Genomic DNA, 18,050 nt, shown 5'->3' on the forward strand with positions numbered 1-18,050 from the left:
GAACGCATACATATAAAATGGTTCCCACACATTATAGTTAATAATCAAAGTTATTAAAGGTATTTGTTAGCTAATAATTATGATGTAAGATGAACTTAAAAGAGATCTAAGGTTCAGAATACAGTGGACATGTCATGTTTGGTATCATACTAAATCCCTGTTTATTTGCAGACATCTGTTTCTATCGGAAAATAAGATACATCATGCGTCTGCTAGTTATGGATGATAGGGAATTATTTAATAGAATGTTATTACTAGTATGCAGTGTTGTAGCCAGTTTTAACCAGTTCTTCGACGGGAAGCTACACAATGTGACTGTTGGAAGATTGAGACATACCCCTGATGACACCGTATGAACTGACCAATGACCAGATTGACCAGAAGCAAGAACCTTTCAATTTGTCCCTTTGTTAACTCTGAAACCTGTAAAGTATATAGGCTGTGTCCTGACCTCAGTGTACACACATCTTCTTGCGACTGCAGACTTCTGGATTGATGACTGTATACCGGGACCAGTGCGCACGCGTATGTATCGGGCTGTACTATTTTCATTGCTTTTTATTCTACTTGTTAAATCTTACATCGTGTTATTCCTTTTACATAAATAACTTTTTGTGCTTTGGAACCACACGATTGGACTAGAAAGCAATTCTTTCTTAAGTGACTTGCAGCGCTAAATAGTGACTGGTAGAAATCAATATACTGCTAGTGCGTCCACGAAGGCTGCTGAGGGATCTCTGGTCCTGGACCCGTACCTGGGGACCTTGTGGTTGTGACAAGATGCCATGAAGTCTATGTCTGGTAGGCCCCATTTGTTCACCAGGAGTTGAAAAATCCCCGGGGTCTAGACCACTCTCCGGCGTGTATGTCCTGATGACTTAGGAAGTAGGCTTTCCAATTGAGAACTCCCGGGATGAATATTGCCGATATCGAAAGAAGATGATGTTCTGCCCAAATCAGAATGTTTGTCACTTCCCTCATGGCTGCATGACTTTGCATGCCGCCTTGATGATTGAGATCGCGTTGTCGGACTGGATCTGGACCGGCCTGCCCTGGAGCAGATCCTGTGCCACGATGAGTGCTTTGTATACTGCTCGAAGCTCCAGAATGTTTATGGGCAGATGACTTTTCTGATTTGTCCATCTTCCCTGAAAGGTGTGATGACCTGTAACTGCCCCCCATCCGCGAAGACTGGCGTCCATGGTGAGAAGCACCCAATGTGGAATCCAGAATGGGTGACCTTTGTCCAGATGATCCTTTTGTAGCCACCACGAAAGAGAGAGACGAACCTCTGGAGTGAGGAGGATCCTCTGGTACCTTATTAGATGATACTGTCCATTCCATCTGGAGAGAATCAATTTTTGCAGAGGCCTGGAATGGAACTGAGCATACCCCACCATGTCGAAGGTGGATACCATTGACCCCAAAACCTGCATTGCTGATAGAATGGATACCTTTTGCTTGTGTAGCAATTTGTGTACTCGCAATTTTAGGGCCACAATCTTGTCCTCTGGCATAAACACCCTTTGTGCCTGAGAATCCAGAAGTGCCCCCAGATGTACCATTTGCTGTGTTAGAGAAAGAGAGGATTTCTTCCAATTGATGATCCAGCCATGCTTCTGTAGACAGGCAATGGTCAGTTGGAGATGGTGTTGTAAAACAACTGGAGACTGTGCCAATATCAGAAGGTCATCCAGATATGATAGTATTCTGATTCCATGATGCCTGAGATAGGCCGCCATAACCGCCATTATTTTTGGTAAAGACCCGAGGGGTCATAGACAGACCAAAGGGCAGTGCCTGAAACTGGTAATGTTGTTGCAGGACAGCAAACCATAGAAATTGTTGGTGGGATGGCGTAATAGGCACATGCAATACGCATCCTGAATGTCCAGAGAAACCATAAAATCCCCAGGCTACATTGCAAAAATAATTGACAAAGAGTTTCCATACGGAACTTGGGTAAACGGATAAATATGTTGAGGGTTTTCAGATTTAGAAGGGCGATGAGACCCATTCGGTTTCTGAACCAAAAATAGATTGGAATAATAACCCCTTCCTTGTTGTAACACAGGAACTGGGATAATTACCCCTGCCTGCCGCAGGGAGTAAATGGATTCCTGAAGGGCTAAAGCCTTGACCGCATCTGATGGAGGATTTGTGCAAAAAAAAGAAAAGTGAGAACATACCCCTGAGAGACCACTTCTCGGACCCAAACATCTGTTGTTGTTTGATGCCAGTACTCCGTAAACTGAAGAAGTTGGCCCCCCACCCTGGAATCCACCAGGAGAAGGCCCAAACCATCAGGCTGAGGGTTTGTTGCCCGCCCTGGCCCAGAAGACTGTTCCTTAGCTCGTCCCTGAGGACAAAAGGACTGAAAAGAAAACTGCCTAAACTTTAATGTAGCCGTAGATGGCAGACCTGCAGATATTGAAGCTTCTAGAGGAGCTATTATCTTATGTAACTCTGCTCCAAAAAGTATATTTCCATAGAAAGTTAAGATTCCAGGGCCTTCTTTGACCCTGTATCAGCTTTCCAGGACCTTAACCAAAGGACCCTACGAGTCACCATTGAGGCTGCTGATTCTTTAGAAGCTAAGAGTCCCAAATCTATTGCAGCTCCTCCCAAATAAGAGGCTGCTTCCCGTATGTGGGAGATATATGTGAGCTGTTTTCTGGTAGCATCTGGTAGAGAAACCTCCATTCTTCAACTGCTTTGGCTACCCAAGCCCCAGCCATAGCTGGACAAGTAACAGCTCCAGATGATGAAAATACATATTTACATTTTTCTATCTATAGGATCTGTAAGAGAAGATGCTGACGGAATAGGCAATGTAGCATTCCTGACCAAGTGTGTAACATGAGCATCCACAGTAGGAGGGTTTTCCCACTTAGTACATTCAGAAGCTGGGAAGGGATACAATGATGCTAATCTTTTAGTAACATAGAACCGTTTATCCGAGTTGCCCCATGCCTCTTCCATGCATTCAGTGAGCTGCTCTGATTTAGGAAACTCAGCTTTTACCACCTTCTGGTGTTTAAACACTGGAGCCTTCTTACTAGGAGCTGGTTCATTATCCTGTATATCTAGGATTGATTTAACTACACTCACCAAAGAAGGAACATCCACAGTAGAAGGATGGTCCTCCTCTCCTGAGGTAGACCCCGAAGAAGAACCCTGCGCATCATCTGATTCCTCCAACGATGCGTCTGAATCCATATGCTGAACAGACCGATAAAAAGACAACTTCCGTTTAAACGCCTTAGTGACTACCGTTCTGCCCGCAACAGCTGACTCACTTGAGTGGGTATAAGCATCCATCCAGGAAGGATGTATAGGAGGTGCAACCATAGCATACTGTGGGTACCCCATACAAGGAGGCAGCTTGGGGGCAGACATACAATCCACAAACTGATTCATTACCTGAAACAAGGAGGACACCCAAGATGGCTCCTGTACAGGGGCTTTTATAATGGACTGGTGAGGTGGCTCTTTATAACAGACAGCACACAAACCATCCTTTATATAGCCCTGAGAGGACAAGCCCGGCAAACAGGATTTACATGAAACCAGCACAGGGGCCTCCCCCTCCTGAATCCTTTTAACTTTCACATATCAATTATAAAGGTAACAATGCAAAGTAATGTAATGTGACAGCCTTCACAAATAAGTAAAATGTGAAGCATAAAAGAAAAAAATCCCATACACCTGCAATAGAGGGAGGAGGAGAAAAACAGTGATAGTTATAACTGACAGTCAGAAATAAAAGGCAGTATCAATACAGCAGCTAGCAATTGTCACATATGCAATTTAGTTGCAATGGGCTCTGAATCAACTACTCAAAACATGATGCTTGGTAGGATATATAGAGCTCTATATACCTGACCCATTGGAAAGGTATACAGGGAGACTGACCCAAAACCTCCTAAGACCAACAGCTACAGCAGCACACCGATAGTGGAATATGAGCGTCTCATACACGAGGCGGGTAGGAGGAGCGACCCAGACACACGAAAACATTTGAAGGAACTGGGTCGAGGGAGGAGCTACCGGGGAGCGCCTACCTCCCCAATCTGCATCAACCAGCCAGGTACACTGGCCTCATGACAGTAGATGAGTCTGCTGCCGATCCCCGGCGTCAGACGATAAGGCCCCGGTGGTCTAGTGAGGACGCAGATGCTCCGGGCCCTCACTGCAGCGGATTCCGGTGCATCTCCTTCGCCGGAAGGACTGCCGCTCGTGATTCCCTGTAAACGAGGAATCGCCTTACCTGACATCTCCGTGCATCCGGTAGCAGTGCGGGCCCCAGCATCACTGCTAGCAAGCTCTGCCATGACCCACCAAAATCACCAGAGATGTTACTAGTGGTGTGGGCCGGCGGAGATAGACGGAGTCACAGTGCATGCGTCTTAATACAGGCGCTCAGCACTGCTAACTCAAAAACAAAGAAATAAAATATAAAATAAAGCTTGGGACTGCCTGAGCAGTCCCCTGTTACAAAGTGCATCTGAATCCTATCGCACCCAACGAACAATTGAATGGCTATGGCCAGGGGCGGGGAATATGTGGAGGAAGACCAGGGGCATCCTGGGAGCTGAAAGCTGTAACTGTTTGGTTCACTCCAACCACATTATCCCCATGGTATCCCTGTGGACCCTAAGGAACCTGAAGAAGAAAAACATACTTGTAGGTTAACTGGATTATGACAATAAACTTAATCCTAGGGTGTACGTGTGGCCATGGGAAAAAAAGATTGTAAGCACAAATGGGGCAGGGACTGATGTGAATGACAAGTATTGTCTATACAGCGCTGCATAAAAATGGTGACAGCATATAACTAACAATTCCTGTATATTGCACATTAATGAAGAACCTATTTTTAATAATGTCTATATATAATAGCGAGTTCTGCTGTCAGAATACATTGACTATATATGAAAGATACTTCTGTTACCTTTTCCTGCTGTGAAGGATCGCTCGTCCTTCCCCCATGCTCAGTTTATGGCTGCAACAGCTCCAAAGCCAAGAGATGCAACCTGTATTGTAAGAGACAGTCATTGCAACTTTTGGCTGCATCCTTGGACTCAGTTATTTCTGCAGCCCTAACAGGAGCGCAGGGGACGGCGGCTGTGGCAGCTTCAAATCTTTCCTGCACAAAGCAGCAAGAAAGGTAATATGAGGCACTGGGGAAGACTTCTGACAAACAATCAGTGTCCATCTGTCAGTCATTGTCTGTGTGTTTATTATTGCGATTGTGAGTCTATATAATTGTAAATCTATGAGTTTGTGTAAATGTGTGTCTTACCTGCCCTTGCAGCCCCATATGTGCACATGCCGTACACGCTCATGTAAATTGGGCATGACCTCATCTCACGGGGACGTGGTTAAATATCACGGGGCGTGTCACAAGTCACGGGGGCCTGGCCTCGGGGAACACCCCCGTATCTCTGTATCCTGGCTGAGCAGAGCGCCGGGAGGCAGAGCTGCTCGGACCAGCCCATCAGCCCTTGTGTCAGATGACCAGTCAGGCCCAGTCCCTCAGTGAGGTTCTACTGTGTGACCTCAAGGTGTGTGGGGTGAGGAATGTGGCGACACAAATGTACAATGCCGCTATTTGCATCCTCAAGACCCGGGCCAGACCATTTCACTCGGAGAGGGGTCGGGATCTATTCTTCTACTCCTACGGGTCAATTCTATTAGCCACAAGTTTTCTGGCGGAACGAGCAAGTGCAGCTCTATGCTGCACTTACAGTACCTCGGAACTCACGAATTATGGCTGCATACAAAAATCAGGGAACCTGGGGTGAGACCGGGCCGTGAGGCTAATTAGATTGACCCCCAAGAGCAGCGGTGGCCAGGTTGTGGCCTTTTGAGCCACATGCGGCTCTTCCGTTGTTCTAATTCGGCTCCCCTGACTGACACTGAATGCCTCCTCTGATAGACCGCAGCTGTTCAGAGGAGGCTCGGCTTTTGTTGTAGCATTCTGCTCCACTCGAGGCATGTATGGGCAATGTGGTGATGTCACACCGCAAACAGGAGGCGGAGCTCAACTTGTGACTGAACCTGCAGCCATGAGGAGGATGCGGTCGCAGATACCTACGTGACACAGAAGTCGCAACAGGGTAAGAGCCGTGGGGGGGGTTTTTTCCATTTATTTGTGACATGTGGAGGGGCTGGAGTGGCCTGTGGAGTGGGAGGGAGGCTGGACTGGAGTGGCCCAGGGAGAGAGGGGGGGCTGGAGTGGCACATGAGAGTCCGCTGTTGTGACACATAAGGGTCTGTGGAATGGCATATGGGGGGCTGGAGTGACACATGAGGGGCTGCTGAAGTGACACATAGGGGGTTGCTGAAGTGACACATTGGAGGTTACTGGAGTGACACATGGAGGGACTGCTGTTGTGACACATGAGGGGCTGCTGGAGTGACAATTGGGGGGCTGAAGTGACACATCAGAGGCTGCTGAAGTGACACATGAGGGGTCTGAAGTGACACATGGAGGGACTGGAGTGACACCAGGGGGGGTTGGATTGTATTATGTGAATGTTTTTTTTTCAATGTATTTTGTGTAGATTTGGCTTTTTCAGTGTATTTTATGTGGATGTGGCTTTTTCAGTGTATATTTGTGTATGTGGCTTGTTTCAGTGTATTTTATGTGGATATGTTTTTTTAAGTTTTGAAGAGCCTATTGTGTGCCACTGCAGGGAGTGCAACTAGTGCTATGGGGGCGTGACCAGTGTTCTGTGGGTGTGGTCTGCACAGGGGGTGTGGCCTGGTCATGGTATAGCTCTCACAACGGAGAGTATAGCTAGTGCCTATCATCATCCACTATAGTGGAGTTAAAACAAGAAAGTGTTTTTTTGCGAAAGGGTGTGACCTGTCATCAGAAGCGGTAGAGGCTAGGACAGTAGAGCAATTTAAACATGCTTGGGATAGGCACAAGAATATTCTTACAAAGGACTAAGGGGCCTATTCATTATTGGGGATCGTATACTTAAGTAACCACCTCGCAGTGGTGGGTACTTATCACTGAAGCAATTCATCATCGCTCTGGTTCGGGGACAGCAGTTCCGAAAAGCAACTGTCCGGGATTAGTAGCTCAGCTACAGAAGTAGCTGCGTTACTTACCTTTTCCCGTCGCCGGCTTCTCCACATGCGTGACCTGAGGTTATGATGAAATGGCGCCTAAGGATCAAATAGGGTTGAGGATCCAAAAAGTGGTTCTTATCTGCCGTCAAATTCTATGTTTCTATGTCTGCCCGACCTTGATTGCCTTTTTAAAAAAAAATAACTGGCTGCAATGGCAATACTGGACCAGGGTGGTAAGGGTTAACTTACTGCTTTACAAACGTGCATGTGTGACCTGGTTGGGGATTTTATTTGTACTTGTTAATAAAAAATACAAATAAAATGTAAAATAAAAAAAAATTATTAAAATGATAAAATAAAATCTCAAAAGTCTTTATGTATAAAAAAATCTATTTTTTTTTCTAAAAAAAATATTCTTATGCTATTGCCATCCTGAGATAGCGCTTAGAGAACAGGTTCTACAGCGGTGCAAGTACTGCTACAATAGGCTTCCCCGTGCAAAGGCTTAGTAGCATTAACATCAGTAGTGGTAACTTTCATATGTATAGAAAAAGTTAATGTTTGTGTATATTATTATTATTTTTAATTATTATTATTATTGTTATTCTTATTACTGGAGCTAGCTAAAATATTTGTGTGTGTTTCCTTTATGCAGGGCCATAACTAGGGGTATGTAACCGGTGCTGCCACACAGAACATGCTGCTGATAATGCTTACAGTAGCTGCAATACAAATCTCACATCCATGATCCTGCTGCCCTGCCAAGCACATCCCAGTGGCCGGGCCACAGCTAACCGCAGGGTAGCAGCAGTAGGGATTGTGGTGACACTAGTGAGATGTAGGGGGCAGGAGTGAGATGCAAAGGCCTGTGGTGTGATGCAGGGGGTGAAGCAGGACTGAGAAGTGGGGGCCTGTGGTGTGATGCAAGGGGCTGTGATGAAATATAGGATGTTGTTGTGAAATTCAGGGGACAGGAGTGAGAAGTAAGAAGCTGTTGTGAGATGCAGGGGTCTGAGTAAGAAGCAGTAGGCTGTTGTGAGATGCAGGGGGCTGTGGTATCTTTATTTATTCTCGAGTTGCCATTGTCATTAATGTCACTACCTGCAAAAGAAAACTCAGTTAAAACTCGAGAATGAATAAAGATACATTAAAAAGAAGAACACCATTGTTTTTCTTATGAAATTCTGCATCTGGTTTATGTCACATGACTACCTTCCCAAATAAAAAAATAGAGTTGCATTCAAGATGGCAAATTTCAAGATGGACAATTTTAAGATGGCCGCCTTACTGGTGACATACCGTAAAAAGTTTTCCTCCACTCCCATATCATAGGTGTAGACACTGGATTAATATTTCCTTACTAATTTCCTTTTTCCACACATACATATATATATATATATATATATATATATATAAATATATATATATATATATATATAAATATATATATATAAGCAGCTTTGCCCCGGCTTCGCACATATGTACAGTATATATAAACATACACCCAGGGCAGGGGTGAAGCTTGGCACCCCATCCTCCACCCAATAAATAGTAATCACCCTTGGTTTGCTTGAATACAGACGTCGACAATTCCGCTTTTTGAGCACTGTCCCACGTTTATCTGTTGGCAGCAGTGTCCTGCAGTAGGGGGGAGTGGGGGGAGAGGTTGAGAGGCCCTTTCTCACCCACTACTCTGCTTAGCAGTGCAAATGGTCAATAGATAACTGGCGCATACCTGCATTGTCTATTCACTAAAGAGAGGGACTGGGGGTCTGTCCGGCTGCTCCCGCAGCCCTGGGCATGCGCCCAGTGTGACAAAATGGACCGTGGCATTTCCCATAAGGACGCAGTTCCTGCCATGAGGTCACATTCCCTTTTCCATGCAAAGGTCCCCCCGCACACTCTATCATGGTTCCCCCATGTAATTTTCTTCTGGATCCACCCCTGTACGTATTTACTCATAATGAAAACACAGCACGTTATTAGATATAATCAGCGTGACAATGTAAGGAGTATTGGAGGCATACTGACCTGATTTGTCGTTTTCTGACTTGCTCCTGCCTTAATTAACATCTGCACCATACGCAGGTCAGATGACCAGGCAGCCAAGTGCAGTACAGTGAGGCCATGCTGGAAATAAGAGGATTAGTCAGAATACGCACATCATTTATTGTATAATCAAGTTATATCTAACGATCATTTTCACTGGAAATTACTATAATACAATTATATTACACTCTATATATATACACACATAATATAATAATACAATGATATTACACACTATATACACACATAGAACAATACACCTACCCAACATGTATGACCACTGGACAAAGTCATTATATAATTCTATTATGCGCTATACAGATATAGGAGACTGCACCTCCCACCAGGACACTACACCTCCCAACACTGTGGGTTAGGGATGTCACATCCAGTGTCCAGATAACACAACATGACTACTGGATGATAATATAATACTAATACACACTGTATAGACTAAGCACACCACCTCCACATCCAGGGGACTTGCAGGGGGGCTTCTGTAATAAAATATATACATATACAGTAATGTGCAAAAGTGACTAAAAATAGTCTTCACGATTTTTTACAGCCAAATGGTCATTTTTTTTATACTATACACAGTACTGTGCAAAAGTTTTAGGCAGGTGTGGAAAAAAGGCTGCACAGTAAAAATGTTTTAAAAAACAGAAGTATTAAAAGTTTATTTTTATCAATTAACAAAACGCAAAGTGAATGAACAGAGGAAAAATCTAAATCAAATCAATGTTGGGGGGCCATTCATAATCACTTATTTTTCACAAAAGCATTTGAAAATTTAAATTTTCACATTCTTTTGTAAAAAGTAAGTGTCAGGGTTATTCATCAAGTTCTGAAAAAGCATTTATTTCGAACTTGATGGTGCAACTGAACGCCACTTTCAAATGGCATTCAGTCCCCGATAACCTTCACAAGCTGCTGTTTACATGGCAGACACAGCATGGGGGGGGGGCGGTTGTATACCCGTGGGGGTTCCAGATTGTACACCCTGGTTGGCCGAATCGCACACAGGGAAAGGGAGGGGGTGGATTGTACACCCGCGGGGGGGGGTTGTACACCCACGGGGGAGGTGAGAGAGGGCCTGATTGTACACCGACGAGGGGGGAGGGGACGGATTGTACACCACCCGTGGAGGGGAGGCCGGATTGTAAGCTCCTGGGAGCAGGGTCCTCCTCCCTACTGTCTCACAGCGCTATTCTCTAGCACTTCAATGACAGCCTTCACCTTCCCAGCTGTATTGTGTATGGAGAATTGTGTTGCTATTTGTTACTTGTGCTCTGTTTATAATTTGGTTACTGTATTGTAATGTAATGTTCTGTGTACCCTGTACTGTATGTACGGCGCTGCGGACCACTTGTGGCGCACTATAAATCAAATGTAATAATTATAATAAAAATAACCTATTCAGATCCCTCCCTACTGTGTCTGCACGCTGCACTGCCGAGCGCTCCGGGGCACTGCAGACATGTGGCCCGGACTCACTGAAAGAAGACAGAGGAGACGGGCTCAGGTGTTGCGGCGGTGGGAAGGAGGGGTCCAGACACCCGGATCGTACACCCGCAGAACGGGTTGGCTGGATTGTACAAAGGGAAAGGGGGGGATGGATTGTACACCCGTGGGGGGGTGAGGGGAGCTTGATTGTACACCCATGGGGGGGTGGGACGGATTGTACACCAGCGTAGGGGGGCCGGATTGTCCACCGGTGAGGGGAGGTCTATGGCAGTGGAGTCCGCAGCATGAAGATAGGCAAAAACTAGGATAAAAGTCTTTCACTTACGAAAAACTGCTTCATAGAAACCTCCTAGACTGTGTTTGAACTCGCAGCGAGTTCAAACCATAATTATCACAGTGATAATTATGTTTTGATGAATAGGCCCCTTGGTGTGACCACCCCTAGCCTTCAAAACAGCATCAATTCTTATAGGTACACTTGCACATGGTTTTTGAAGGAACTCGGCAGGGAGGTTGAACCAAACATCTTTGAGAACTAACCACAGATCTTCTGTGGTTGTAGGCTTGCTCACATCCTTCTGTCTCTCATGTAATCCCAGACAGACTCCATGATGTTGAGAACAAGGTTCTGCGAGGCCTATATAATCACTTCCAGGCAGAGGCGTCTTAAGAGAGGATGGCCCATATGCATTCCCCGTCTGGGGCCCCCTCCACTCTCCCCGGCGGCCAGCCGCTTCACCGCAGCAGTAAACACTGGGCCCAGAGTCTACTGCGCATGTGCAGATCACCAGGAAAATGGCACGGCCACCATTTTCCCATCAATTTCCATAGTGTGCATAACACCGGAAAAATGCCCACAGTCGCCATTTTCCTTTTTTTTTTACCAGTGCTACAGCCCAAAGCGGGACTTCGGGGGGAGGGTAAGTATTATAACATATGGGTGCAGGGTGTGCGATGTGGACACACCCTTTACCCATTATAAATACGCCCCTGATTCCAGGACTATGCTGAAGATAGTTACAAATAGCCAATCGCCTCACTGATAGTATTGCATGATGGATATGTAACAGAAGGCAGTTTGTTCACCGAAAGGCTGGAGAGCGGTACAATAATAAGTGTCGGCAGCAGTGAAGCATGGTGGAGGTTCCTTGCAAGTTTGGGGCTGCATTTCAGAAAATGGAGTTGGGGATTTGGTCAGGAATAATGGTGTCCTCAATACTGAGAAATGCAGGCAGGTATTTATCCATCATGCAATACCATCAGGGAGGCGTCTGATTCCAAATTTATTCTGCAGCAGGACAACAACCACAAACATACAGCCAATATCATTAGGAACTATCTTCTGGGTAAAGAAGAACAAGGAGTCCTGGAAGTGATGATATGGCCCCCACAGAGCCCTGATCTCAACATCATCAAATCTGTCTTGGATTACATGAAGAGACAGAAGGATTTCAGCAAGCCTACATCCACAGAAGATCTGTGGTTAGTTCTCCAAGTGTTTGGAACAACCTCCCTGCTGAGTTCCTTCAAAAAACGTGTGCAAATGTACCTACTGTAGAAGAAGTGATGCTGTTTTGAAGGCAAGGGGTGCTCACAGTAAATATTGATTTGATTTAAATTTCTCTCCTGTTCATTCACTTTGCATTTTGTTAATTGATAAAAAAATAAACTATTAACACTTCTATTTTTAAAAGCATTCTTACTTTGCAGCATTTTTCCACACCTGCCTAAGGGGCCTATTTATCATACCTAAACTTTCTCTGCAGGTAATTAGGTTTAGAACTCACCCTGAGTTCTACTTAATTACCGGAGGAATTCATCATTCCTCCTCTGCATAACTATCAATTTCGAAAAGCTGTGATTTTTGCGATGACAGCTTTTCAGGAAATAGATAGTTATCCCTGCCTGCTCTACCTTACCGCAGCTGGAATACGTGCTGCGCATGCGCCGTTACATCTGTAACCAGCTCATGCACTGCACTGCCTACAGCTGCGGTAATTTTGTGTGTGTACCCCCAACCCCCCCTCCCGCTCACCTCCCTCCCCGTCCCCGACTTACCTGCCCGCACAGCAGTCTCTGGCTCCGTCTGCTATGCTGACACGTGTTCTCCAGGCAGAACACAGTACAGTTTGGAAAAAAAAAAACACTTTTTTTTCTTCTTCTAAACTTTATTGTGTTCTGCTGGGAGAACACAGTGTCCTAGCAGTCACCGGAGCCAGGGGACAGACCAGAGCACCGGAGAAGACGCTGGGGGACCTGCCCAGCTGAAATCAGGTAAGTGTCACCTACTATTCGCCACCTCACAGTGGCGTATGGTAACATCATAAAATTCCGAAAATACATAATTTTTGGAATTTGATGAATAGCCTAATTTCCATATCCCCATACTAATGTATGGGGAGTGTGGAAATGAACGCAGGGGGAATTAACCTGGAGATATCAGTGATATTTCCTGCGTTAAGTATCTTCATGAATACTAAAATAACGGTAATTAAGGAAAATGTCCTTAACAACATTATTTTAGTGTTGATGAATAGGCCCCTAAAACTTTTGCACAGTACCGTATATAGTGTAAAAAAAAGACCATTTGGCTGTAAAACAAATCATGAAAACTATTTTTATTCACTTTTTAAATTTTAAACATAGAGGCCCTGATTCAGAGCCGGACGCTCTGACAGAGCGCTCGCTCTGAATCAGGGCCGTCCCTCTTAGTGTTTGGAGCGGCCTCCTGGCCACTCGCATAGCTGTGGGTGACCACCCACAGCTATAGCGAGCGGCCAAAAAGATGGTCGCGATGGTCAAGACCATCGCGACCATCGGGCTTGCGACAAGACCCTTGTGGTAGGGTCTCGTCTGCCGCAAGCCCGGGAGTGCTTTTGGCTCTATCAGAGCCAAAAGCACTCCCACTGACATCCCATGGGAACACCTCCGTCTGGGCAGCCACGCCCCTGGCACGCCCACCAAACGGGGCGTGCTGTCAATCACCATCGACAGCACGCCCCCTTTGGTGCGAGACCCATAACGACGGCTTGGCCGTCGTTATTCAGGTCTCGCACATGCGCATGAAGGAGCCGCCTCCGTCGTGCGCATGCGCACTTGGCCAACATCGACCTGCTTGCGAGCGCTCATCCCTCGCGAGCGGGTCTGAATCAGGCCCAGAGGTCTCTCTGGAGCTAAGTGGAACACGTCCCTGTCCCACTGTGGCACTCTAACATACTGTAGAGATAAGATGCGCAGAAGTACAGATGGCAGCCATCTTGGCTAGGGATTGAAGCCTCCCTAAAGGAGACAAATGGAGTATGTGCAGTAGCACTCTCTGGTTACAACATGAAGCACATTATATTATAACTAGTCAGAAGCAATAAATACAATTATTGGGTGGAAGTCACCATGAAATATCAGACATAAAATGTATTATTTAATTTAAAATATTTGTTTAACTCTAACACTTACAGTTACAGGACCTGATTCAGACCCGCTCGCTAGGATGCGTTCGCTCGTAGCCGGCCGTTTGTCGCATTGTGCACATGCGTACACATCGCAGTGCGCGAGCACGAACAAGTACAAGAGATCGGGAAGCGTTCGCTCGCTGCGCATAGACATCCCAGCAGAGTGAGTGCCAGGAGAGGCCGTTTGTGGGTGGTGACAAGGGCTGGCCATTACAAATGGGGGAGTGGAGGTGCGAACGCAGGCGTGAGAGACGTGCATAATCATCAGGCAGCGTCATAGCACACGTTACCTGGTTGTATTTCACACTGAAGTGCTCGCAGTGCTTGCGGTAGGGTATAATCAACCACAAGCGCTGCGTTCAATTCCGATGGTACTCGATGTACCGATGGTTACATACACTTCCAGGAGATGATGTTCGCAAGTGGGCGTCTTAAGACAAGCTGGTGGGCATCTGCATACACAAAGCGATTGCACACCAAGACATAGTGGGCGTGCTTATGCCTTGCCATGCGATCGCCTGCCTTCATGTCACTTAGCAGAATTTGCATACGCATCCAAACGGGTCTGAATCGAGCCCACAGTGCAATTAATATGCTAAACTCCATTATATTATCTCTTTGTCTTGGAGATGTATCAAACATTCTAAAGAGGGTGGATGCTAGCTAACATTTACAGATTGTATTTGATAAATATTAGCTAAATTCTGATTGGTTGCTATGGGAACTTCTTCAACTGTCCTCTTTAGAATGTTTTATACATCTAACACTGTGGGGCATAGTTATTAATATTTGCATTCTGCCCTCGATATTAGGGATTCCTTACTGCCATAATAAGATATCCTTATTCTCTGGAATGTATTATTACTGAATTGCAAGGGCTCTGATAGGAATTAAAAAAGCAATTGCACCCAAGATCACTTTAGTTTCTCCTTCGGCCAGCAGCACATGTGCGAGCAGGCAGCACCATGGATACTAAGTCATAGTTGCCGATATCCTGGCTGCCCCTTCTGGGGAGGGAGCAGTCAGGTCGGCTTCGCAGGGGGGTGGGGGCGGCAAAAGGGGCGTGGCCGGAGACATCACATGCTGTTTAGGGGCTACACAATGCAGAGATTTCTGCCATTGTGCTGGGGGCGAGGTCATGATGACGCGATTCAGCGAGAATCACATCATCAGCCCCCCCGCTGCGGGTGTTTGGGGTACATTGCGGGGGGGACTGGAGGGGCTGAGAGGCTTGCCTACTTTTCCGGGGGGGCTGGGAGCGACACCCGATTTTCGGCCAAATCGGGAGAGTAGGCATGTATGTACTAAGTATCCCTCTCCCGGTAAAGTCTGTAATGCCATCTAAAGATGGTGCTAGCTGCCGGGGCCAAGCTTGTTAAATCCCACAGTCTAGCAGCCCCTATAGAAACCTATGAGGGCTGCTTCTGTTGTTGGGAAAGGAGGGGCCGCGATATCTGCTGCTGTATCCCCTTGTTTTATAGAAGGAATGCTTAATATTTGCAGGTACCCCCCGAAAATTGATGTTTTCAGGGGATAACCTGCAAATATTATTTGATAAATATGCCCCTGTATGAGCAAGCTAATACCTATGTCTCTCCCATTACCAACTCTGTACCATTATGCACAATGCCTAACCATGTTAGTGCTAGTGGAGTACATAACACAGTGCCGTAACAGGGCTTTAATGTATCCTGTGCCGCCCCCGCCCCCTTTGTGCGCACTACGATCTTGCATAGGGGGCGGGGCCACCCAGCACCCGGAAGCACATCAGTACATAATAGAGTGTATAGAAGATGCTCTGTACAGCTGCATACACGGCAGGACACTACGCCTACCCTCCAACATGACCTAGGAGCGTATCTATAATGGGTGCAGGGTGTGCAGGGAGTGCTGCTCTGCAGCGCATGGCTGGTGCTGCAGAGTAGCAAAAATCACGGGGAAAATGGCGGTGGCCATTTTCCCGGAGACCTGCACATGCGCGGTAGATTCTGGCACTAAGCCAGAATCTACTGCACCGCAGCACCGCTAGAGAGAGTAGGCGGCCTGCACTGAGTCTACGCACGGGCCCCCTCCTCTCTTCAAATGTCCCTAACATAACCCCTTCCACCAGTTACAAAATGCTCTGCTCCTGGACTTCCCACCTAATTTATGATTGCAGTCACCTGTTTTTAACTAGGTATTTGATGAGAAAGGTGTTTCACCACAGGTGGCTGCAATCAGAGTATTTTGTACCTGGTGGAAGGGGTCATTGGTCATGTTGGAGAGTCTTCACCATGGTCAGCACTGGCTGTTCCAGGCACCCTGCTAACCAGAAGCAAGGGCCATAAGGCAGTGATGACGCCGCCCACAGAGCCCTGAGTCCTGTGCAGCGGTACTGGTCACACACCCCTAGATACGGCCCTGTCATAACATGCTAGCAAAAAAGTTAAAGACTTGCAACTGGAATATTATTTACATATCACCCCAAAGAGCAGCAAACTATAAGAAGCAGCTTGATAATGTTTTGTTCTCCTTGGTTGGTGTCTTCAAACTGCGATGAATGAATGATAATTCATATCGTTCCACAATGCCATATAACTACCATGGTAACCACATTCACATGAAGTACTAAGCAGAGAGACTTTGGAACGCCCCTCTCAGCTGTTTTCACTGTCACATCCTCCCCCTCCTTCTCACCCCCTCTGCCATCACGTCTTACTTAAATCTGTGGAAGGTTGCCCTCCAGACACAAATTGACTATGAGATAGCAAATAATAATAACTATCATATACATGTGTAACTTGCTATTTAAAAGAATAAAAAAACATGTACAGTAGAATTGCTGCTTTAATATTCCTATTAGAAAAATACAAAGGGTAACTGAAAAGAAAAAAAACAAAAGGAAAAAAATGCTTAATCACCTCTAGTATAACATGTGAGCATATACCACAAGGTGGTTCATCATTGCTACAACATAATTGTTCTAATCACAATTTTTTATCACTGATTAAACACATATTTTAAAATTATTTGATCAAGGTCATTAAATGTCATGGTCATTTACCTTACCTTATCAACGCCATCAACGCGGGCTTTATGCATGAGAAGAAACGTCACAGCATCATGGTGGCCTCCGGCTACGGCAAAATGGAGTGCGGTGCGATCCAGCTAAGCAAAGAACGCACAGGTGGTTATGTAAAGGTGCAAAGAAATGGCAGCACTTGTACTAGACTATATGGTTTTTAGAATTTAGTTTCTCACCAAACCTGCAAAATAGTTTTTACTACACTGTATAGGGTTTAGTTACCACAATGAAAATGGTCTTATAGGTTATTTGTTGCTTTAAAATTAAACACTTTCACACTGTGATTATAGTTTTACATGTTATCACCACTATAGAATAACCAGGAGAGTCCTGAACATTTGGTGGCTCTCTTTATTAGAGTCCCGGGCGAGTGGGTTAGCATGCTACATCTGCAGCCAACTTCCAGAGTAAAGTTTGTGGTCTGGGGGTTAGATTTTGGCATTCGTATTGAATCGAGTCACATTGGCACTGCCCCTGCTGTGCAATGCCGCAAATCGCAACTCTGAACAGTGGGGGTTAGGGCAACAGTGACACCGCCCTGTACCTCCGAAATGGTTGCCCCCTACGGGACTTTCCCAGAGGCATTTTTTCAAAAGTTGGCAAGGATGTCTACAGACAAGACAAAAACAATTCTATTGAAAGTGGAATTTATTGAACTTAACAGTTAGGGCCTAATATTTGGTCCATTTGCGCCACGTCACAATGCAACATTTAACATATTTCAAATGCACACAATGTACACAATGTAACTTAGATATGAGTAAACTTGCTTTTTAAAAAGCATGGGGCACCGAGAGAGTAGGGGGCAGGTACTTTTTACACAGGTCCGGTGTTGATGGAGGAGCATGGCGGGGGTCTGGGTCAGCTTTGCAGCGCGCTGTATTTTTTAAATTTCCCCCTCCCTGGAGGGGGCGTTGCCACCCCTCCTAAATTTA

General features: G+C 45.8%; 1 protein-coding gene across 1 annotated transcript in view; it reads right to left on the reverse strand.

The window, feature by feature from the left end:
• Positions 1 to 18,050, reverse strand: part of ANKDD1B (ankyrin repeat and death domain containing 1B) — an 89,763-nt gene that overhangs the window by 49,597 nt on the left and 22,116 nt on the right. Inside the window, exons 3-4 of the mRNA XM_088443690.1 lie at positions 17,100 to 17,198; positions 9,118 to 9,216 (exon numbers count right to left, since the gene is read on the reverse strand). Of these exons, the coding sequence (XP_088299816.1) occupies positions 9,118 to 9,216; positions 17,100 to 17,198 (198 nt within the window). The remainder of the gene's footprint in view (positions 1 to 9,117; positions 9,217 to 17,099; positions 17,199 to 18,050) is intronic.

Source organism: Taudactylus pleione, unplaced genomic scaffold (assembly GCF_031769625.1).
Source record: "Taudactylus pleione unplaced genomic scaffold, aTauple2 ptg000333l, whole genome shotgun sequence".
Classification (NCBI taxonomy): Eukaryota; Metazoa; Chordata; class Amphibia; order Anura; family Myobatrachidae; genus Taudactylus; species Taudactylus pleione.